This window comes from Garra rufa, chromosome 1, assembly GCF_049309525.1.
Source record: "Garra rufa chromosome 1, GarRuf1.0, whole genome shotgun sequence".
Taxonomy (NCBI): Eukaryota; Metazoa; Chordata; class Actinopteri; order Cypriniformes; family Cyprinidae; genus Garra; species Garra rufa.
This window is the reverse complement of record NC_133361.1, coordinates 14,130,280-14,153,874: the sequence shown is the minus strand read 5'-3', so window position 1 is coordinate 14,153,874 and position 23,595 is coordinate 14,130,280. Positions and strand designations below refer to the sequence as shown.

At 32.1% G+C, this 23,595-nt stretch overlaps 1 protein-coding gene across 1 annotated transcript in view; it reads left to right on the top strand.

Moving 5' to 3' along the window:
* Window positions 1-56: 56 nt before the first annotated feature.
* Window positions 57-23,595, top strand: part of ccnf (cyclin F) — a 30,089-nt gene continuing 6,550 nt past the window's right edge. Inside the window, exons 1-15 of the mRNA XM_073836239.1 lie at window positions 57-69; window positions 2,214-2,368; window positions 2,459-2,565; window positions 3,915-3,982; window positions 4,111-4,307; window positions 6,574-6,627; window positions 6,930-7,034; window positions 7,124-7,201; window positions 8,232-8,380; window positions 10,777-10,941; window positions 11,026-11,149; window positions 14,526-14,706; window positions 14,809-14,896; window positions 21,747-21,846; window positions 21,934-22,067. Coding sequence (XP_073692340.1) covers window positions 57-69; window positions 2,214-2,368; window positions 2,459-2,565; window positions 3,915-3,982; window positions 4,111-4,307; window positions 6,574-6,627; window positions 6,930-7,034; window positions 7,124-7,201; window positions 8,232-8,380; window positions 10,777-10,941; window positions 11,026-11,149; window positions 14,526-14,706; window positions 14,809-14,896; window positions 21,747-21,846; window positions 21,934-22,067 — 1,718 coding nt within the window. The remainder of the gene's footprint in view (window positions 70-2,213; window positions 2,369-2,458; window positions 2,566-3,914; window positions 3,983-4,110; window positions 4,308-6,573; window positions 6,628-6,929; window positions 7,035-7,123; window positions 7,202-8,231; window positions 8,381-10,776; window positions 10,942-11,025; window positions 11,150-14,525; window positions 14,707-14,808; window positions 14,897-21,746; window positions 21,847-21,933; window positions 22,068-23,595) is intronic.

The window sequence follows — 23,595 nt, the reverse complement described above, 5'->3', positions numbered from 1 at the left end:
TCAGTTCACTGTGAAGCATTATTGCTGTAAGAGGACATCTCAGATCCTTCCTTGAAATGAAAGCGGGCGGTAAGTAACTACTTCTATCACTTTAAATGATCAACTTTCAGTTAACTAACCCTAGTAAGGTTATAATTACACATTTCATCGATAATATTATTCATTTATGTTTTTACTTGATCATAATCAAAGCTGAGGTTTATTAAGCAGCTAGCTAACGTTATCAAACTTTACTGACCCGTTAACCGGTTTATAATTGAAATAAACTTAAATTAAGTTACATAAATATGAATATTTTATTAATCATAAGTGTTGATGAAGTTGTTTGAGTAAATATTAACGTAACATCTCCTGAGGAGAGGTCAGTTATCCTCTGTCCCACGACTGTTTTGTCAATAAGGAGGGAAAACTGGCTACTGGTTGTGAGCATGTCAAAACTTCCATTGGAAAGCAACGAAACTAATCGTTTTTATACAAAATAAGCGTCTTCTATTAATATCAGTACGCTTTTAAGAATTTAAACCAGTTTGGATTGAAAAAAAGATGTGAATAAGCTCTCTTCGTGACCTATTTTGCAATGCAACGCCTTGCAATGCTACCTTCCTAGTATCATGGTAATACCATGTCTTATTGGGCTTGTACCATGGTATCACCAGGATATTTTATTTTTTTTAAAGTACATTGATATAACATGCAAATATCATGGTTTATGATTATAGTAGTCTATTGGCACTATAGTGTATATCTAAGTAACGTTACCATGGTATTGCCATCTTTATACCATAGTACTACTAAAGCACTTTCTGCAGCGCTCAGCCGATTAAGATTTGTATGTATTTATTTATATTTAATTTCCAATTTCAATATCTAGTGGACAGACCAGTAATTGAGATACAGTTGAAGTCAAAAGTTTACATACACCTTGCAGAATCTGCAATTTTTAAAATTATTTTACCCAAATAAGAGGGATCGTACAAAATGCATGTTTTTTTTAAATTTAATACTGACCTGAATAAGATATTTCACATAAAAGACGTTTACAGTCCACATCTGAAAATAATAGTTGAATTTATAAAAATGACCCTGTTTAAAAGTTTACATACGCTTAATTCTTAATACTGTTTTGTTACCTGAATATATATTTTTATATTTAGTGATAGTTGTTCATGAGTCCCCTGTTTGTCCTGAACAGTTAAACTGCCTGCTGTTCTTCAGAAAAATCCTTCAGGTTCCACTAATTTGTTGGTTTTTCAGGATTTTTGAGTGATTGAACCCTTTTCCAACAATGACTATATGATTTTGAGATACATCTTTTCACACTGAGGAAATCTGAGGGAATCATATGCAACTATTTAAAAAGGTTCAAACGCTCACTGATGCTTCAGAAGGAAAAATTACGCATTAAGAGCTGGGGAGAAAACTTTTTTTCAATTTGAAGATTGGGTTAAATGTAACTTTTTTGACTTCTGGGAAACACAAACATCTTCTGTAGTTTCTGAAGAGCAGTACTAAATGGAAACAATATGATATTTAGGCAAAATAAGAAAAATGCACACCCCTGTTATGTTCAAAAGTTTTCACCCTCAGCTCTCAATGCATGTTTTTTTTTTTCCTTCTGAAGCATCAGTGAGTGTTTGAACCTTCTGTAATAGCTGCATATGAGTCCCTCAGTTGTCCTCAGTGTGAAAAGATGGATCTCAAAATCATACAGTCGTTGTTGGAAAGGGTTCAAATACACAAAAATGCTGAAAAACCAAAGAATTTGTGTGCCTGAAGATTTTTCTGAACAACATCAGGCAGTTTAACTGTTCAGGACAGACTGAAGGGACTCATGAACAACTATCACTAAACAAAAAATAAACACGGTTGTGGATCAAATGCATGCATTTTGTACAATCCCTTTTATTTTGGTAAAATAATTAACATTTTGGAGATTCTGCAAGGAGTATGTAAACTTTTGACTTCAACTGTATGTCATATAAAATGCAGTTTAATGCTGAGGAATGTGAATAATTTTGTCTATGGGTCATTCAGACAGTTTTTTAATATGGATAATCTCAAAGGGCCAGTAAAACTGTGATGAAACAAACGTTTGCAAAATTGCAGTTTGTGTTTGGCCACATGCTGATTTGAAATCAAATCCTGGTTTCTTTATTGCATTTTGGATGCAATGTGATTGTCTTAATTGTGAGTTTCTTCTTCCTGGTCTCCAGTGCTCCACTGTCGATGTGCCAAATGTTTCTCTCTGCCTGTCCGGAAGCGGGTCCGAAAGCGTGCGTCTGCCGTCACGCTGCTGTCTCTTCCTGAAGAGCTGCTCCTCTGTGTCCTCCAATGCCTCTCCGCTGAGGATCTCCTCGCCGTCAGAGCTGTCAGTCCAGCCGGATGCACACATAAAAAATTTATCAAAAAATTAACAAAAAAGTGGTTTTCTAATGGTGAACGTCATGTGATCCCACAGGTTCATTCTCATCTTCGTGACATTATCGATAGTAACTCGAGCGTCTGGGCACGAGTGAGTTTCAAAGAACGCTGGCCGGCCCCTGATAGCGTTTGGCTCTTTGAGAGGTATAACATTTACTAACTTTCCATGTTTTCAGTAATTTGTGAATGCAGATGAGAAGCTTAATATGAATTCTGATTCAGACTAAAACAAGCGACTCAAAATGAGCTATTATTTGATAATGATAAGGCACACATGGAAAACACATTTTTGAAATTCAATAATATTTCCAGGTTTTCTATTACTGTTAGTAAAGTTGGGTTATTCATCAAAATTAAACGGAATCGCGATATTTCTTAGTCTGGTTTATTACATTGCAAAGGCTGTGATTTAAATTTTTAAAAATGAGCTGCGTGTTTCAAAATTAGATTACTTCTGTCAAAATAAGTTTGTTGGTTTAATGTTTTAAAATGACCAAAATTAAAACCATCGTATATATTATTAGTGTCAAATTGATTAATCGCAAGTTAATCACATGGTTATGGTTTAACATTTCAAAATGAGCAAAATAAGACGGTCATAAATGTAAATTAGTTATTTTTTTTGATGCGATTAATTGCATCCAAAATATAAGTTTAGTGGTTTAAAGTTACTTAAAGTCATAGATATATATTTAATATTAGGGTCAAATTGATTAATCGCATCCTATATATATATATATATATATATATATATATATATATATATATATATATATATTGTGGTATAATGTTTTAAATTGAATGTATACTAGTTTTGAATCGATTACTTGCATCCAAAATATAATTTGTGGTTTAACGTTTTAAAATGAACAAATTAAGACTAAAGCTTTATATTAATATTAATGTCAAATTGATTAATCGCATCCAAGTTTTGTTTTAAAAGTTATTAATGGTAATAAATATGTACATTTATTTGTAATGTAAAAATTTAAATTATATAAATATACACCGTACGCACATGTATTGCCTGACAATTTATTTATTTTTATTTTTTTGGATGCGATTAATAGATGTGAGCGCACTAATTAATATAATTTCACAGTTGTGCTTTAAAATAAAATGATTAGGCAAGGCAAGTAATTAACTTGAAAATAGTTATAAAATAATTGCAATAGATGCAAAAAAAAAAAAAAAGAATAAAAATTAAATGATTTAAAATAAATCTTTAAATTAAGACTACAATTTAAGGTCAGATGTGTGTTTTTATTGTTTTATTTTAATATTTTTTTTATTTAGTAAAAGTAATAAAATAGAATAATTATTGCTTTTTCCATAGTTTTATCTAAATTGTGCTTGCTAGTGCCTGTTTGATATCCATATTTTCACAGTATCCACTTTCAAAACAGATTAGTACAAGCTGTTTTTATTGTCTTTTTTTTATTTTAAATGTAATTTTTATTACATTTTTTCTCATTAATTGTCGTCTTTTCTAGAGCTGCGGAGAAAGGGAACTTTGAAGCTGCTGTGAAACTAGGAATTGCGTATTTGTACAATGAAGGACGTAAGTTTCTGCTCTCATTCCCAGTGTAGATTGATTGATTAATGCTTGATTGATTAAGGGTCTGATTTGATTGATTGAATTGTCTGACCGACTGATCAAGGCTGTAATGATGTGTGAATGTCCTGCAGCCTCGCTCAGTGAGGAGGGACGTGCCGACCTGTGCGGCCGCATGGCGTCCCGGTACTTCAGCCTGGCCGAGAGCCTCAGGTCCCCACTGGCCGACCCGTTCATCTGGCTGTTCATCCGGCCGCCGTGGTCCATGTCTGGCGGCTGCTGTAAAGCTGTGGTGTACGATCGACTCGAAGCCGAGTGTGAGACCAATCTGGTGAGTAATTCCTGAATATCCCAGCATTCATTGCCACTACTAAAAGTTGTTCAAGAATTATTTTGCGTGCCATCTATTTATTAATTTACTTATCAACATCTCCTTTTGAATGAGAATTGTATAAATATGCACGTTTCTAATGTTACAAAAGATTTCCATTTCAAATAAAGGCTTTTCTTTTGAACTTTTATTATTCCTCAAACAATCCTGAAACATATGTGCCCTGTGTATCACATATACAGATATAGACACACAGATGTAGTTCGCCTATTAATTAACTTTTTTACTTGGTAGCACTGGTACTCCCAACTTCAAAAAGTTAGGAGCACCAAAAAATATAGGAGCACCCAATTTATTTTTAGTAATGTGCCGATCTTGATTCTTCATGGCTGATTCTGAGTGCAGATGTTTTTCAAGCCAATGGGCTAAATGAGCCTTTTTATATATTTATTTTAACATATGTGCCCTGTGTATCACATATACAGATATAGACACACATACTGTAGTTCGCTTCACTACTTTTTAATGATGATTGAGCATCTGCGACTTACTTTCAGTTTCATTTGTAGCAGTTTGTCATCTTGCTTAAGAGATACTCAGCTACTCATCCGCGGCAATGTTTCTTGCATTAGTGCTGTCATATCTGACTATAACATGCCATATACAGTGCCTTATGTTAAACTGCTTTAAATTACTTTTTTTCCCCCCACATCAATCTACATCTCATACACCATAATGACAAAGCACAAAACAGGTTTGTAACAACTTTGCAAATTTATTAGAAATAAAAAACTGAAAAGATCCTGTTGCATAAGTATTCATACCCTTTTCTGGGACACTCGAAATTTAGCTCAGGAGCATTCATATTGCTTCTAGATGTTACTACGCTTCGAGTGGAGGTAAACTGTGGTAAGTTCATTTGAATGAGTATGATTTAGAAAGGCACACACCTCTCAGAAAAGGTCTAACAGCTGAAAATGCATATCAGAGCAAAAACCAAGTCCTGAGGTCAAGATAACTGCCTGTAGAGCTCAGTGACAGACTTTCATTAAGGCAATGATCTAGAGATGAGTTCAGAAAAAAATATGCTGCATTGAAGGTTCACAGAAGCATTATCCATAATGGAAGATGATTGGAACAACTAGGACTCTAGAAAATGTCTGGCAGCCCCCATCCAAGCTGACAGAGCATGAGAGGTGAAAAGGTGAGGCAAAGAATGGCAGATATTTGCCAAATGCAGATGTGCAAAGCTTGTCACATCATACCCAAAAAGACTTGAGGCTGTAAAGGTGCTTCAACTATGTACTGAGTTAAGGGTATGAATACTTATGCAATGTACTTATTTCAGTGTTTTTTTTTTTTTATTATTAATTTGTAAAATTTGCAAAAATCTGGCTTTTGCTTTGTCATTATTATGGTGTATGGAGTGTAAACTGATGTGGGGAAAAACTATTTTAAAGCTGTTTAACATAATGCTGCAACAAAACAAAATGTGAAAAAATGAATGTAGCCTATAAAACGCTCTCTCACATTTGTTATTTTAACATTTTGGGAGGTGTAAAATTTTTTACACCTTTTAAAATTTTTTACACCTGGTCTTTTAACGATTGGATGGATATCAGATCAGAGAAAATGCATGAAGTGACCTCTAATTTGACCAAAACTGACATTTTTAACACTCTTTGCCTGTAGCTCAAAATTAGACGGTGCATATTCGATCTCATTTTGCCAGCACCGGTCACATATTTTCATTAATTGAAGCAACAAAAAGTTTTTAGCTTTATAAGTTTTAAATTACAGAAAGTTTTAAATATTTATAGCATTAATAATAAAAGAAACCGTTGTTAATAATTGAGCAACAATAACAAAAATGCTGAAAATTCAGCTTTGCGTCATATGAATAAATTACATTTGACAATATATTCAAATAGAAAACAGTTATTTTAAATTGTAATAATATTTCACCGTATTACTGTTTTTTTTTTTTTTTTTTTTTTTTTTTTTTTATCAAATAAATGCAGCCTTGGTTAGACGTCTTTAAATTCATTTTCATGTTCATTTAGTTTAAATTTATATTTTTTTACTTGCATTTTTAGATTTATATTTTTAAATATTTAATCAAGGATTAGGTCGTTTTTTTTTTTTTTTTTTGTACTACAAAATTGATGGGAAACGTGTACTTATATTTGTTACATTTGCCAGATTTGTTACCATATCATTACATTATTCTAATGTTTGTTTGTTTGGTGTTTTCTTGTGTTTGTAGGGCCGGAGAGGAACGTTACAGTACTGTCTGGCTAGAGTCCTTCAGCTGTTTGATGTGAGTGTTTCCTGTAATGTAGTTCTGATCGGGGAAAGATTGCGTAAAAGCAATCTAATCTTCAAGGATGGAATCTCATTTGTGACATCACTGAATTGATTGTTCACAAAGTCAAGAGCAGACAAAATAGCATTACTCATTTCCAACATCCCAAAAAATACTGGTCATGCTGCTCATTTTGTGTGTTCTCTGATGGGTTTGCTTCTCAAAGATGAAAGGTCCCACACAGAAAGCACTTAATGTTAATGATAAAAGCTCTTCACTGGTTCTCTCCTAATAACATTCCTGTGTGTGTTGATCAGGATGAGGAGAAGCGTGGCGAGGCTGTGGCCATGCTGAAGGAGTCTGCGCGGTGCGGGAGCGTGCAGAGCTCGTATCTGTTGTGGGAAATGAACCGCGGGACGTCTGTAAGTTTCTTTGGGACTCGTGATCATGCTCAGTCCTGTCCTAGTCTCTGATATTGATGCTGATGGCTGGTTTGATGTTCTGTCTGCAGGCGGCCGATCCCGGCAGGTATCTGCAATGCATGCGCACGCTCAGAGACTACGCTGCTAAAGGATGCTGGGAAGCTCAGGTAACTGGACCAAATGATAATGTGCATGAGGAATTGCATTACAAAATTGACCTAGTTTACTTTTTAATATACCTTTTTAGTCGTATTGTGGAATTGTACTTATTTATTTGAATATCCTGTTACACATGGAGACTGTTATTTGTTTTATTTATTTATTTTTATAAATGTGTAAACATTATTATTATTATTATAATAATATACATTTATTTTGTAAATGTGTATTTAAAATATATTTTTGTCTTTTGCTGACCAGAATTACTTGAAAATTACATAGACACATTTCACTTTCATTAAGAATGAAAACAATTGTTTACTTTTTAAAAATATTTTTAATATATAGCCTATACATTATGTAAATATATGCTAAAATATATTTTATGTTTTTATGTTAGGTTCAGCATTTAACTTCTTTTGACCAAAAAATTAAAAAATATAGAAATATTTAAAAGAAATATTTTTATACATTCATTATTTAAATATGCTAAAACATTTATATTTTGAAGAACTGATTTAGTTTTAGACTTGTGTTCAGGATTTCATTATTATTGAAAATGAAAACAATTACTTGTTTTATTTTTTTATATTTATTTTTAATAATAATAATAATATAGTTTGTAAATATTTACTTAGACTTTATTTTGATGTTTTGACCTTTGCTTGTCTGAACGTGACGTCCGTAGGGGGAGTGTGTTTGGTCATTACCAATCATCCGTCTCCATTATACTTCCATTCTCCCGATGTCTGTGCTCTGAGCGTGCTCATAATGGAAGTGCACGGCCTGGGAAAGCTGCGTCATAATATTGTCATCAAATCTGGAGCTTTTCTCTGCCGTTGTTGACATTTATTTGTAATAATCAGCAGCTGTGCCAGATTGAATGGCACTTTGACGTGTGTAAATAGGCTTGTATGGGGGCTTCAGATGAAGAGCGATGCTGTTTATGCAAAAGTCTGTGCATTTGTGATGCTGTATTAAACACACACAAACATTCTGGGTTTGTGTTTGTTTAACTTGTCTGTTTTGATCTTCCAGCTGGCGTTTGCGAAGTCGTGTGGTACCACAAACCCTCTGGGTCTGGAGCCGCGGGCCTGTGCTGAACTTGTGGCTCAGTTCTTCAATTCTGGACCGTCGCCCCTGAGATACCCACAAAACCTGCAGGGACAGGACATCACCACTAAGAGGTACAACACTTCAGATGACCTCCTGCCTTAAAATAGTCCTGCAGGGTTCACACTGTCATGGAAATCCTCGTTATATAAACTTTTTAAAGTTGTGATTTCTAGGCTTGAATTTTTTTTTAATTATTATTATTTAAAAATGCGTATTTCTAGTTTTAAATATATTTAAAAAATGCATTTCTATTATGATTATTACTATATAACACTGGCTGTTTATTTTGACTTGGTATTGAGTTAAGTGTTTATTAAAACTAATTAAGATCACATTTGGTAATTGAAATAAAATCATTGAAAAACTTGCGTTTAAAAAAAAAAAAAAAACCAAAGTAATTTTCTAAATTGGTGAAGCTAAACTAAAAAAATATAGAAATATTTTTTAAAACTAATAAAAATGAAAATTACTGAACAATTATTGAAACTTAAAGCTATATAGAAATATTAGGGGAAAAAATAGAACAGTAAAAGAACAAATAAACTTGGATCTATATAAATATAAATATGACAAACATGCAACAATAATGCTAAAACTTATTAATAAATCTTAAATCAATGTAGAAATATAATAAAAACACACATAATAATACTAACATGTAATAATAACTATTAATAATATTAAAATAAATCAATAAATATTCAAATAAATAAAAATCCATAAAGTAAATGTTAAATAAAAATAAAATAAAGTATTAAAAACAAATAAAAAGGACAATTACTAAAACTTAAAAGCTATAGAAATATAAAAACTAATACAATGATAAAAAAGCATGTAACAAAATTAATGAAACTTTAAATAAAAATGATAAAATAATACTAAAATATAATCAATATTAAAATATCTAAAAAAAAAAAAAAAACAATGTAAATGTTAAATAAGGTATTGAAACATGTAAAAAAAATAATAAAATGACTAAAACTTAAGCTATAGAAATATAAAAAGTAATACAATTATAAACGCACGTAGCAGTAATAATATTAACCTAATGCAATGTGGAAAAATAAAATGACAAAAGCATGTAACAAAATTAGTGAAACTTGGCTATAGAAATATTTCAATAAAAATGAAGACACGTGAAAGCAATAGAAATATAAAAAGAATAATAGAAGTATACCAAAAACTAATAAAAATGACAAGCATGTAACAAATTATTAACTCTTAGTTATAGAAAGTAATTAAATTATATGAAAGCACTTAACAACATTAGTAAAACTTAAAGGTAAAGAAATATTTTTATAAAATATATAAAAAAAGACAACAAAATTACAAATATTTCAATCTTTATTAAAAAATTAAAACACATTACTAATAGCTATTACTAAAACTTACTACAAAATAACTGAAATTCAAAGCTTAATTCAAGTTACTAATAAATACTATAACGGTGTATTAGAAGTATTTAAATGAATGGTAAAAATCATGAAAATGCGTAACAGAATTACTAAACTTACCACAAAACTAAAGGCTTTTAAAAATGTAAAGCTTAAATCAAGTTAATAAACCATGTTGTACGTAGAATTATTTATATAAAAAATGAAAGCACGTAACAATTACTATAACTTAAAGCTATAGAAATATTAAAACTAATAAAAAATTACAAAGGCACAACAAAATTACTAGTGTACTACAAAATAGCTAAGTTAAGTACTATAACAGTGTATAAAGAAATGTTGAAGTAAAAATGGTGAAAGCTTGTAACAAAATTAGAAACAAATATAGAAACAACAAAATAAAATAAACGCACAGCAAAATTACTAAAACTTACTATACTTGATGTATATAGAATATTAAAAAATTCTAATAAAAATAGAACGAAACAAGCTGTAGAAGTATTTTTAAAAAACTAATAAAAATGATGAAAGCACATAACAAAATTACTAGGGATGCACCGAAATGAAATTCTTGGCCGAAGCCGAATAATAATGAAATGCTTGGCCGAAGGCCGAATACCGAACGCGGTGTTTCGCATTTTTTTTTTCCATTTATTTTGCCAATTTTTTCACCATTACAATAATTAAATAGTAAAAATTTGCTTTTTACTATTTTGCATTGCTTTTCAGAGAAATAAAATAACAAAAATACAATTTCAAAATATTTATTTAACACTGAACTAGTTTTAAATATTAATATTTTTACTAGAAATTAATATTAAAGTTTCAAAGAATAAATCAATTATATTAATTTAACCAATTGTTATCAATCAAATATTATATTACTTAAATAACATATACATATATTTTACTGCCTTTGTTTAAGTTGTTTACATTTTTATAACATATTGTCTTGTGGATCCATCAGTTCACATTACAACTCATGTGTTTCTCTTCCAGCAGGAGGCGCTTTCAGAATAATATTACACAAAGCATCTTCAAGTTTGACCCTCATTTCCTCTTTATTTGTTCAGGTATATTCTGGTAGACTGGCTGGTGGAGGTGACCACCATGAAGGACTTCTCCAGTCAGGTGCTGCACGTGACCATCAGCTGTGTGGACCGCTATCTGAGCCTGCGTTCGGTGCCCAAGGCCCAGCTGCAGCTGCTGGGCATCGCCTGCATGGTGATCTGCACACGGTGAGCGCCACACACCACAAAGAGCCTCTGTTATTAGTGTTCCTGTGCTCAGCTGAGCTCATTTTGACTCGTCTGACCCCTCAGATACATCAGCAAAGAGATCTTGACCATCCGCGAGGCCGTGTGGCTCACAGACAACACCTATCAGTATGAGGACCTGGTGCGCATGATGGGGGAGGTCATCTCTGTGCTGGACGGGAAGATACAGGTCAGTGGCACAAGAACATATATGCTTTCACACCAACTCAAAAACCTCACTATATGCTTGCCAGCTCAGATAAACATAGCCTTGTGACTGAAGTTTAGAGTACAGTGCCAAAACTGAGGCCCAATCCCAATTCTATTTTCTTCCCCTTCGCCTACCCCTCGCCCCTTCCCCTTGTCCCTTGAAACAAAGTGTAAAGGGGAAGGGCTAAAATATTTCCCCTAAGAAATGGGACACCACTACAACACTGTTATACATCATCATAGGTTGTCGCTAGTTCCTAATGTTACGTCATAGGACATGCGCAGATGTTTATCACTCATTCCAAGATGTCAAAATGTTGTCATGTTGCAAAAAGTAAAAATGTACGGTGTACGCACCGTTCATTCACATGTGGCCGTAAGCAAAACAAACAACGCATTATCACATGCGCGGCAAATTGCTAATCAGTGTAGTGGTGCCTGGAGAAGTATATATGCTTCATTTGTGAATTTCGTTTTGAACTTTCTATTTGAACGCATTCGTTTTCTGGATCCTTGGACTAAAATGTTTACAGGGGTTCACTGGTTTAAGAAATTTCTGATCGTAAAAATCAGCTTCTTTTTATTTGTAAGGTATCGTTATTATTATTATTATGTACTGATTTAAATAACTGGTGCGGTGAGCGGGCGCAGGAGCATTAGGCGCAATCAAATACATTTCAAAGCAAGCCGGCTCCACGCTCCTGACTGCATCATCACTGCCTTTATTGGGTGTTTTTAGCGAATATTTACATTTATTCACATGACTGGATGTGGTGGACTGCCATGATTTTGGCGAATGCAGGACACTACTGAATAATGCGCATCAGAGGGGATTTAAAAAGTGGAAGTGTGTATACTGTTACCTGCGTACACCCTTCACTACACCACCGTTGCAAATTGCCGTGCCACTGGTCTTTCATGTTTCTAACGTGCAGTCAAGTGTAAATGACATAAAAATATGTTTTGTAATATCGTGCGATCAGTGCTATCTGCTAGCAAACTTTAGCGATTTTTTTGCAAACGTTTATTTACAAAACAACACCATAAACACAAACACAAGATTGAAGATAATATACATATAATGAAACATTGTCATGAAAATCCTTATTAAAGGCAAAATTTACTTATATTTACGAGTCTGCTTGCTCGAGTGAGCAGCCATGTTGGAAATTTCTCTTAGCCCTTCGTTTGAAGTGAGGTCCTGAAAAATCTTCGTTTGGAGGGCTATCTGGCCCTTCCCCTTACCCCTACCCCTCCAACCAAAAGAGAAATGAGACACCCCTACCCCTTCACGTGAACGCGCCAAACGGAGGGGTAGGGCTAAGTGTAGGGCTAAGGGGTAGAATTGGGATTGAGCCTGAGAGAGCCGCTTAAGGCATTTTAGGCATTTTAAGTTATGTGTTTATGAAAAGAAAAAAATCATTCAGTACTAACAAGAAGTCTAATAAAAAAAAAATTGTTTTACCCAGTATTTATGAAATATTTGTCTATTTATATTGAACGTTTTGGCTAGCTCTAAAATAGAAGTGTGTGATATTGTCTTAAAGGTATATAACAAATTGTGCATTTACTTCTTTGAAATCATTTGTATATTCAAATATTTTATTTAGGAATATACAAATATTATAGAAACGTCCAGATATTATATATTAGTATGTATTATTGTAGTATTTCTATGATTCTTAGATAAAATTAATAATTTTATACTAAAAATATAACATACTAAAATATAACAAACTATAAAATGATTAAAACAATTATTTATAATTTAATTTTCATTAATATCCTTGATCTATTTTTTTTTTTTTAATTTTTTTGCAAATTGATAATTTTACTCTATTTTTAGAGTATTTACTAAAATGTTTTTGTGAATCTTAAATATAATATATAAAATGTATACATTTAATATACATTTAAAAATAATATTTCAGAACTGTGGCCTAGTGCTGTAAAATTATAAATTTCACCACAAAAATAATACATTTCTTTTTTTCCCCAAAATTTTTTCATTTTTAATATAAGTTTTTTTTTTTTCTGTTTTAAGTTTAGTTTTTTTTTTTTTTTATAGAAGTGTTCTTATTTCTAATAATAAAAGGGTAGGTTTTAATTAGTTATAGATAAAATGTATAATATTATATATTTAGTATTATATACTAAAATATAGTATTATAAATCATATATATATATATATATATATATATATATATATATATATATATATATACGATTTAAATAAAATAAAAAAAAAATCGAAAGAATCGCCCAGCCCTAGTTATTTATTTATTTATTTATATAAATAAATAAATAAATAACTAGGGCTGGGCGATTCTTTCGATTTTTTTCGATTTAAATCGTAAATCGGATTTGTGAAAAAAAAAAAAATCTGGGATATTATTTTTAGGCCATATCGCCCAGCCCTAATTTAAAAGATAAATTATTATATGAGATTATATTTCATATTACAATTTGTATTCATATTTCCATTACTTTTTGAGTTTTATATAATAAAATTTTTATTATAAATCCTACATTATACATACAAATCTAAATTGTGTTTATTAAAGGTTTATTAAAAGTAAAACATTATTTTCTATATATCTTACAAATATTTCTAATATTAAATGGGTTGTTCTTTTTTTAAAATGATATTTTATATGAATATTTCCAACATACAGATGCATTATTTCACTCTATTTTTAGGCTTTATTTTAGACATTAAATGATTTACTTATTTTTCTTTGCAGCTAATACTTCTGTTTACCCTTCTGATAACTGATTTGCACCATATGACTAATATTGCATGAAATATTTATTAGGGGTGCAACCAGGGATGGAAATTAACTTTTTTTGTCCACCGGCCAGTGTGGCTGCTGGATTTCAAAATCTACCAGCCACTAAATGTTTTTACCAGCCACTTTATGTTTTTAACCGACAATGTGTAGCTGCATGTGAAAATTAATACTACAAGATCTACTCTACTTGAGCAGTTTATTTAATCTCAAGTCTCAATAAAATACTGACATTTTCACCAAATTTTTCTATCATGATACAGAGCTATCTTCACAACTACACAACTTATAGCCCACATACTATAACAGCCTAGATATTTTATGTAGCCTAATTTGCGCGCATTGGGGAGTCGCTCTCTAAGCGCAGGGTATTTAAGTTGCTTTTGAATGAGCGTAAACACTTTACTTTTGGTTTCGTTTTTACTATAGCGTGAAACTCTCGGCAGCGTAGAGCATGCATTCTAAAATACAAGAGATTACTTAACAAAACCATTTGGGTGGACACCAACGGGATTCCCAGTGGATTAACACTGACTAACTGATTAACATGTTAATGATGTGTTTCAGACCCCCACAGTGTTGGATTATGGGAAGGTGCTGCAGTCGCTGCTGCCCGTGGAGCGCCGCAGTTCTCACCTCTTCAGCTACATCTGTGAACTCTCTCTGCTCTGCTCGCCCCTCACCGTCCCGGGACCGGCCCGACTCGCCAGCGCCGTCCTGCTGCTCACCAGAGCGCTGCACAACTACGGTACCGCCGCCATCCCACCGACCACACGCCTATAGAACCAGAGCAAGATATTTGACTACCTTAAGCCTAATGCAAGATTTTCTAACAAATGTTTCTCAACAGTTCCCGTGTGGCCCGTCCAGCTGGAGGAAAACACCGGTTTCTCCAAGCACGACCTGGTTTCCTGTGCTTTATCGCTCTATGTGAAGTGGTGAGTGTCTGCGTCGGTCGTTATCCATCACATTAATTCATGCAAAGGAAGTTTCATGTTTATTCTGAGTCTGGGAAAAGCAATGGTTTTCACAGCTTGGCTCAGTTGTGGTTTATCGTGGCTGGTCAGTTTCCATGGAGGCAGTGATGTGCAGTCAAGCGCTCGTTGTGTTAACGAGGTGGTTACGAGATGGTCACTTCTGCCCTTTGAGCCGCACAATTAGCAGCTCCTCTGGGTTTGAGAAGTCTAGCTTTTGTTGCTCTGGGGAGATTAAACCTTAGTCCCACTCTTCTCATGAAGAATAGGCAGCATCCTAGCTGAAGAGGAACCTGTTATCGTTAACTAAACCTAAAGCCATAAAAAAAAAAAAAATGTTAAATAGAATATAAAAAGGTTCTCATTTTTCAAATCTCCCTTGTTAAGTTGAAGTCAAAGTGAAAAAATGAAAACTATATAACCGGTTCTATAGTTATAAGCCTGTTTCCTGTACTCAATAAAAAAAAAAAAGTAATTGCAACTTTATCTCACAATTCTGACTTTTTTTTAGTCTCAACTCTTTTTATTGATAGTTTTATTCAGAGAGTTATTCAATAAAAGACAATATAGTACTTGTTTCAACACAGCAGAAAAGTAAAGCACATGACATTTAACAAATTTCTTTCTCTCTGGATTAATTACAAATAAAATAAAAATAATGTAATAAACAGAATAATAAACTAAACAAATAAATCAGAAAATAAAGATAATATCTGCTTGAAACATTGGTCAAATGAAAAATAAAAATAAATAAAGCACCTTTTTAAACAAACATTGTCACTTGGATGGAAAGTGAATAAAATACAAATTTCTTTCCCCTTTTTGTTTTTTCTGTTTCTTAGTCAGTAACAAAAGAGTGGGCGAAAGCAGTAAAGATCAGATATGGAGGAAGAGTAAAATTCTGACTTTTTCTCTGAATTGTGAGATATTAATTTGCAATTGCGTGTTATAAAGTCAGAATTATGATACATAAACATTAGGGCTGGGTATTGTGACCAATCCGGCGATTCGATTCTTATTTTTATGGATTCGATTCCGATTTCGATTCGATATCGATTAGCTATCAATATTTCATTTAAAATGTTAGTTTTGCAGACATGGGATCCATATTTTGATATAAATGCTGGTAATTGAAACTCTCCTACTTAAGTTTATTACTGAAATACACATCTACATTAATAATAGGGTGCACACAGTTGTTTATTTTAAACAACTTTTATTTTAAATGAACACTGTAACAAGAAGTCATAAATATGTGCATCCATTGTACACCATGTAAACAAACTGCAAAATGCACATTACTGTTAAAAAAATAAAAAGACTGTAAATGTGCAACAGTGAAATCTATTAAGAACTTCAAACATGTTTAAGAAATAAAACATTTTTCTAAATTCAAAACGTTCAAAACAGACCCATTATAAAGCCCTTATCTGCTTATACAAAACATTCTAACTGTCCATAAAACTAACAGTTCTTAACTACAGCCTAATCATTTTTGATCACCAGATTTTTCTGCAAAAAAAAAAAAAAAGCAGCTGATCAACATGTTCTGATAGCTCCTTTGCGCTGTGATTAGATCACCAGCATAGGGCTGGGTGATTTGGCCTAAAATCAAAATCTTGATTAATTGAACATTTTAACCCGATTACGATTAATGAACGATTATTTTATTCATTAATAAAATTATATTTAATTATATTTAAATAATATTTAGTTTTTTGCCCTCATAGTTCACTGACAAGTTTTGTACAGTAAATATGCGCACATATTACAAGTGAGAGATTTTTGAATGAAGGGTGCACACACTATCTATCTACTATCTATGATTATTTATTGAACATCAGTGTTGAACAACTAAAATTAAAGCACACATTGCTTAAAATGAAAAGTCACATTTTTTTTTTTAATTAGTGAAAATAAATAACTTGCACTTTTGGAAACAAAATAAATTATTTATAAAATAATAAATATTAAAAGTAGAAAATAAGCAGTATCTCTTCTAAATAAAATTACTGTATATCCTGTAAATACTTTTTACTGTATAAATACTGCTTAAGCTCTCCATCGACATGTCGGCGGAATAACGCAACGTAACGGAGCGGGGTCACGTGACTCCACACGCAGTAGTGTTTTTAAAGGGAAAGTAATTGAAATAATTGACCTGGAAAAATTTGATCGATTATAGGTTCTGAATGTCGATTTCGATTACTTTTCGATTAATCGTCCAGCCCTACACCAGCAGTTGAGAAAACTCTCTCAGCAGGAACACTAGTGACACCTTCAGGACGAGAGGTGAATATTCATATCCTCTTACGTGAAGCACGTGCATTAAGAATCGATTCAGGGATTTCCCGAATCGATATCGTTGCGTTAAACTGAAGATCAATTAAAATCGGAGAATCGATATTTTTTTACCCTGCCCTAATAAACATGCAATTGCCAGTTATAAAGCCAGAACTGCGATATAAGCTCACAATTGCGAGAAATAAAGTCAGAATTGTGAGATTAATTTGTAATTGCGTGTTATATAGTCAGAATTTTGAGATATTTATTGCAATTGCATGTTATAGCCAGAATTATGAGATATAAACATACAATTGCCAGTTATAAAGTCAGAATTGCGATATAAACTCACAATTGTGAGAAATAAAGTCAGAATTGCGAGATAAAAACTTGCAATTGTGACTTTCTCGCAATTTTGAGAAAAAGTCACAGTTGCGAGATATAAATTCGCAATTCTGACTTTAACTCAATTGCCAGTTTTTATTACACAATTGTAAGAAAAACGTCAGAATTGTGATTTTTGACTTTATATCATGCAATTCTGAGGTAATAAGTCAGTTACTTTTTTTTTTTTTCTCGTTTGTTTGTTTTTTTATTCAGTGGGGCTTCCATACTATAATTAATACTATATACTTAGTTAAATTAGTGAAAACTGAAAATATTTTTATGTGAATTATTTGTGAAATTTCAGAACTAAATTCATAAAATATAACTAATATGACAAATAATAAACAGCAAGAAAACAATGATACAATAACAAGTATTGTAACTATAATATTAAATGTATATTATATGATTAAATATTAATAATTGTTACAAATATTTAAATATTAACTAATATTATTTGTTTTTATATTGTAATATTTATAATCATTACAATTTGATTAGTATATTATGTTTGGGATCAATTTATTATTTATAAAATCATTATGTTATTACTACTTTTAAATAAAATCAAATTCAAAATATTAGCAGAAACCGTAATAGTATATAAATTTTACATATTAATTTTGAGTCAATTTTTATTACTTTTGTATTAATAGTTTAGTTATTTTGTGTGTTATCATTGGTTATTATTATAGTTATTAGTTTATGAAGTATTAGTGTTTACATTATTTATTATAATATTTATTATCGCTAAACTAAACTCAACATTGCAAAAACATAATAATTGATGATTATTTTTGGTTCATTAATTATTGCTGTTGTTTATTATAGTTTTTGTCATCATTATTGCTAAACTAACAATGTTATTTTGTAATTAGCAAAAGAAAAACGCTGTGTACATGAATATCAGGTGAAATGGTGCATTTTACCAAAGCAAAGCTATTTTTTATCAGCACTTTTCAGTTCCTGATGAAATACATTTATTTTGACATTTCCTATTTCTTCCTGCCATTTTCAGTGAGTGTTTTCATTGAGCTTGTCGTAGTGCATTCTGGGATTGTTTTCTCCATTAAGCGCACATTCGAGGACAATGGCTTTTGCCAAAACAAGGTCTTATTTTCAGAGAAAATGGCAATGGCGGAAAAAATTGGAGCGTTTTCATTGGCCTTTTGCATTTTCTCTGAGAAAACTCTATCTCATCTATATTGTTTCAGACTTTTATACATAGCTCTTCAGATTTCACGGGACGAGACGAGTTACAGCGGTTTCTCTCTGAGTGATCTTAGTTGAGTTGAAGAAGCTGTGATAATGAGCCGGTGTCACATTGATATTGAGCTCAGTGGGGTCCTGAGGCGTGCAGCCCGAGTTAATGTAGTTTGGCTGAGGATGCCAGTGAGATTGAGCTGTCTGCTCTCTCAGTGGAGATGAATGCTGAGCGAGTTCACTGCTATCACTCTGCACTGACCTGCTTTGAACTGCCCTCTACAGTCTTAATAAAACGTGTCACATTCACTGCATTAGGTTTGGTTGTGACACTCATGGCCCTGCATTTATTTGTACTACTTTTGTTGTATGAAAATACAGTCAAACCAAAAATTATTCAGACACCAGATATACTTTTTTTTTTTTTTTTTTTTTTATATATAAGTGAGGATAGAAAAATATAGTAAACTGTAACTTATTATACCCAGAACTTCTTCATACAGTGGACAACCAGTAGAACTGATAAAAATTTGGGACCAACAATTATTCAGACACTTTGACCTGACCGTGTTTTTTCTTTAATTGCTAAAGCAACCTTTTTACTCCACAGACTGAACAAAATTAAGCATTGCTTGGTAACTGGTCATACAAATTTTATTTCACTATTTACAGTGTATCTGCAGAATTTTTAAATATCCATTTAAGGCAATTTATGACCTTTTTTTAAGAGCTGCACAAGTAAAATGAACATGAGTGTGGTTGGACGATGTACAGTAACATATTAAGCCATAAAATTACGTGATTTATAATTCAGATACAGGTACAAAAAATCTGTTCTTATACAACAGATACAAAAAATCTTATACAATGGCATTTCAGCCTTTATACCATTAAAAGGGATAAATCAAGCATATAATGTATTATATTTATTAATAATTGTTAAGATTTTTAGAAAGCACATTAACTTCTTTCACATTTACAACTCTATGTGTTTACTGCATAAAAACATTGGTCGATATTTAAAATAATCTGACTAAAATCAGCTGAAAATTTGCACTTTTGGGTCCATGGCCTGGAAACTCCCCAGATCTTAAAACTTGTGGTCAATCCTCAAGAGGCGGGTGGACAAACAAAAACCCACTAATTCTGACAAACTCCAAGAAGTGATTATGAAAGAATGGGTTGCTATCAGTCAGGATTTGGCCCAGAAGTTGATTGAGAGCATGCCCAGTCGAATTGCAGAGGTCCTGAAAAAGAAGGGCCAACACTGCAAATACTGACTCTTTGCATAAATGTCATGTAATTGTCGATAAAAGCCTTTGAAACGTATGAAGTGCTTGTAATTATATTTCAGTACATCACAGAAACAACTGAAACAAAGATCTAAAAGCAGTTTAGCAGCAAACTTTGTGAAAACTAATATTTGTGTCATTCTCATCTTTTGGCCACCACTGTACATTTCGGTCTGTAAATGCTTCCAAGTGCGCAAACCACCATAATTTGACATTTGTGAGACTGCGAATGTAGAAAAAGACAGTATTTAATAATAATAATAATAAATAACAATTTTTTTTATTTTTATTAATATGACCTTCCAGATCTGAATGACAAATATAACTAATAAAATGAGTAATATTAAGAAAAAAAATAATAAATTGTAATTAATAACTAAAATAACTTAAACTAATAATGATTACAAATATTTGTATTTAAATCTAATCTAATTCTACAAATTGCTTTGTTTATAATTTTTGCAATCATTATTAATTTAATGCATGTCTTTGTATCAATTATACAATATTTACTCTTTTTTTTATTATTTATATTAATGTTTGTTAACATTTTATATTAGTTATAATATTTAGCATTTACGTATATATTATTCATTGTTCTTTGAGTTATTGAAAATAGAATGTTTATATAATAAATTATAGTATAATATTTGTTAAATAGATTACAATATTTAATATTGGCTATAATTTCAGTCATTTGTTTTAATATTTATATTTTTATTAATATTGTTGTTTACATTAGTTATAAAATATTATCTTTCATTTATGTAATTTCATATTTTTATTATTAGTTGTTTATGTACGGTTTTCTATTATTTCTATATTTTGTTTTAATATTAGAATATTTGCAATCTTATTACTTTATGTAATTATTTCAAATATTTGACATTTCATTTTAAGTTGTTTACTTATTTTTTAAATCATTATTAATGTAGTTATGAATCTATTATTGTTATTGGTTTTTATAATAGTTGTATTTTTCATTATTTATTAGCATAAATGCAGTATTTGTTTTTTGTGACCCTGGACCACAAAACCAGTCATAAGGGTCCTTTTTTTTTTTTTTGAAAATTTTATGAAATTGACATTTATACAACACCTGAAAAAGCTGAATAAATAAGCTTTCCATTGATGTATAGTTTGTTAGGATATAACAATATTTCGTTGAGATACAACTATTTGAAAATCTGCAATCTGAGGGTGCAAAAAAAATCTAAATATTGAGAAAATCATCTTTTAAAGTTGTCCAAATGAAGTTCTTAGCCATGCCTATTACGTTTTGAAATATTTATGGTAGGAAATTTACAAAATATTTTTTTTTGTCCAGGGTAACATATTAATTATAGTCTGTCAAATGCATAAATGCTATAATTTTGGTTTCTTGGTCTCTTTAAAGCCTGTTGCACACTGCAAAAATTTCAAGGAATACATTTGCTAGTCAGAAAATATTTCTGTTGCCATTGTGACATGTTCACCAGTGACTGATAATTGCCTTTGAGTCGTGACTACAATCTATCCAAACAAATATTGTTGCATAATTTTCTGTGGTATTACCAAAGATCTCATTCAGGATGCATCCTACAGCATCACATGCAACAAATGCACAAATCTTGTCTTTATTCTCACTGACTCTTTCTTTCCATCCACAGTTTCGGTCAAGATGTGCCCAAAGACTACAGACACGTGTCTCTGACCGGAGTCAAGCAGAGGTTTGAGGACGACGCGTACCAGCAGATCAGCAGAGAAGCGGTGAGTGTTGTCATCTTCTATGAGTTTCCCTTTAAGTCTAGCACATCCAGTGAATTATATGTGATGTGATGTGTGTTTCTGTCACAGGTGTTGAGCTTTAAGGAGCTCTGTCAGGTGCTGGAGGTCCCAGAGGTGGAGCCGCAGGTGGAGGCGCCCAGCGCTAGCAGTCAGCTCACAGAGATGCACGCCTTCCTGTCCTCTCCAGCCAGCAACAGCAAAAGGTGTGAACTGACAATACATGCATATGCTTATATCCTGTCTAGAGATGCAGGACAGTGTTTCCCCTAGGTTTCCAGTGTTGGGGGGGGGGGGGGGGGGGGGCTTAGGGGGTTGGGTGCCGGTAGCCAACGTTACTTTTTTTTCCCCGGTACTTTACCCTACTTTGTGAAATAACGAAAACATTATTATAGACTTATTCAGTGGAAAAATAAGTCCAAAACTCTCTGTTTTAACATTTTGAACAATAGGGCTCTACCAACTTTTGCTTTTTTTTTTTTTTAATTCTTGTGTGTATTATTTTTTCTCATAATCAAATTAAAAGTATAAACATTTATTTATTTTTAATCAAATGAAAAATAAACCCTTTTAATTTTTGGCAAACAAACAGAGGTTTACTGTTAAAATCAATAAATAATAATAATTTAACATTTAAATAATAATTGTAGTATTTTTTCTACAATTAAGTGGTTAATCTTGTTATATTTATTTTTATCATATATATTGTTTCATGTCAATTATTTAAATAGGAATATATAAACAACTACATTATACTGTTACTTTTATTTTGACAGGTTGCCTTGAAGTTTCTGTGTGTACAGCATGTTATGATGCTAGTTTTCTCAAATGAAACGGTAAAAGTGACACTCACAGCAGCTTTGGATATTGAGTTTATCTGTTCATGCGAGATGCAAATGCCCAAAATTAGCGGGAGCGTCACGTGTGCTTCAGTATATGCGTGTAGTAAAAGCGCGTCTCCACCATTCTTACATACAGAGGCAAACGGAGCATGCAGGATTCATATTGAAACGGTCTTTTTGCATTTCAGTTTTCACAGACACTAGTCCATATCGCGATTTGAATGAAGTAACAGACCAACTTTTGATTTATTAATCCAAAAATCGACGAATTTACGTGGCATTTCGCGCTATAATAGATTCGGTTTTTATGAATGGAGTCCGCGATCCCGTCTGTGTTTTCGCAGATGAGACATTGTAAACACGCGATCATGTAAAGACAGAAATGACATGCCTTCGTGTAAATAAGATAAATAACACAAGGCAATTTAGTTTGTTTAATAAAAGAACAATGTATAGCCCTGTTCTATAGGAAAGATAACCTTAATGACTTCTATTGTGATCTGACGCTATATCAAAAATAAAATGAACTTGACATTCAAGGGGGGCGGGGGGTGCCGTTGTGGGGGCGGGGCGCCCCCCTAAGATAATGGTAGGGGAAACACTGCAGGACCACAAAACCAGTCTGAAGTAGCACAGGTATATTTGTAGCAATAGCCAAAAATACATTGTGTGGGTCAAAATGATCAATTTTTCTTTTATGCCAAAAATCCTTAGGATATTAAGTAAAGATCATGTTCCATGAAGATATTTTGCAGATTTCCTACCGTAAATATATTAAAACATAATTTTAAATTAGTATGCACTGCTAAGAACTTCATTTGGACAACTTTAAAGCCAATTTTCTCAATCTTTAGATCATTTCAGGTTCTAGGGGGCGCTCTAACTCTAAAAT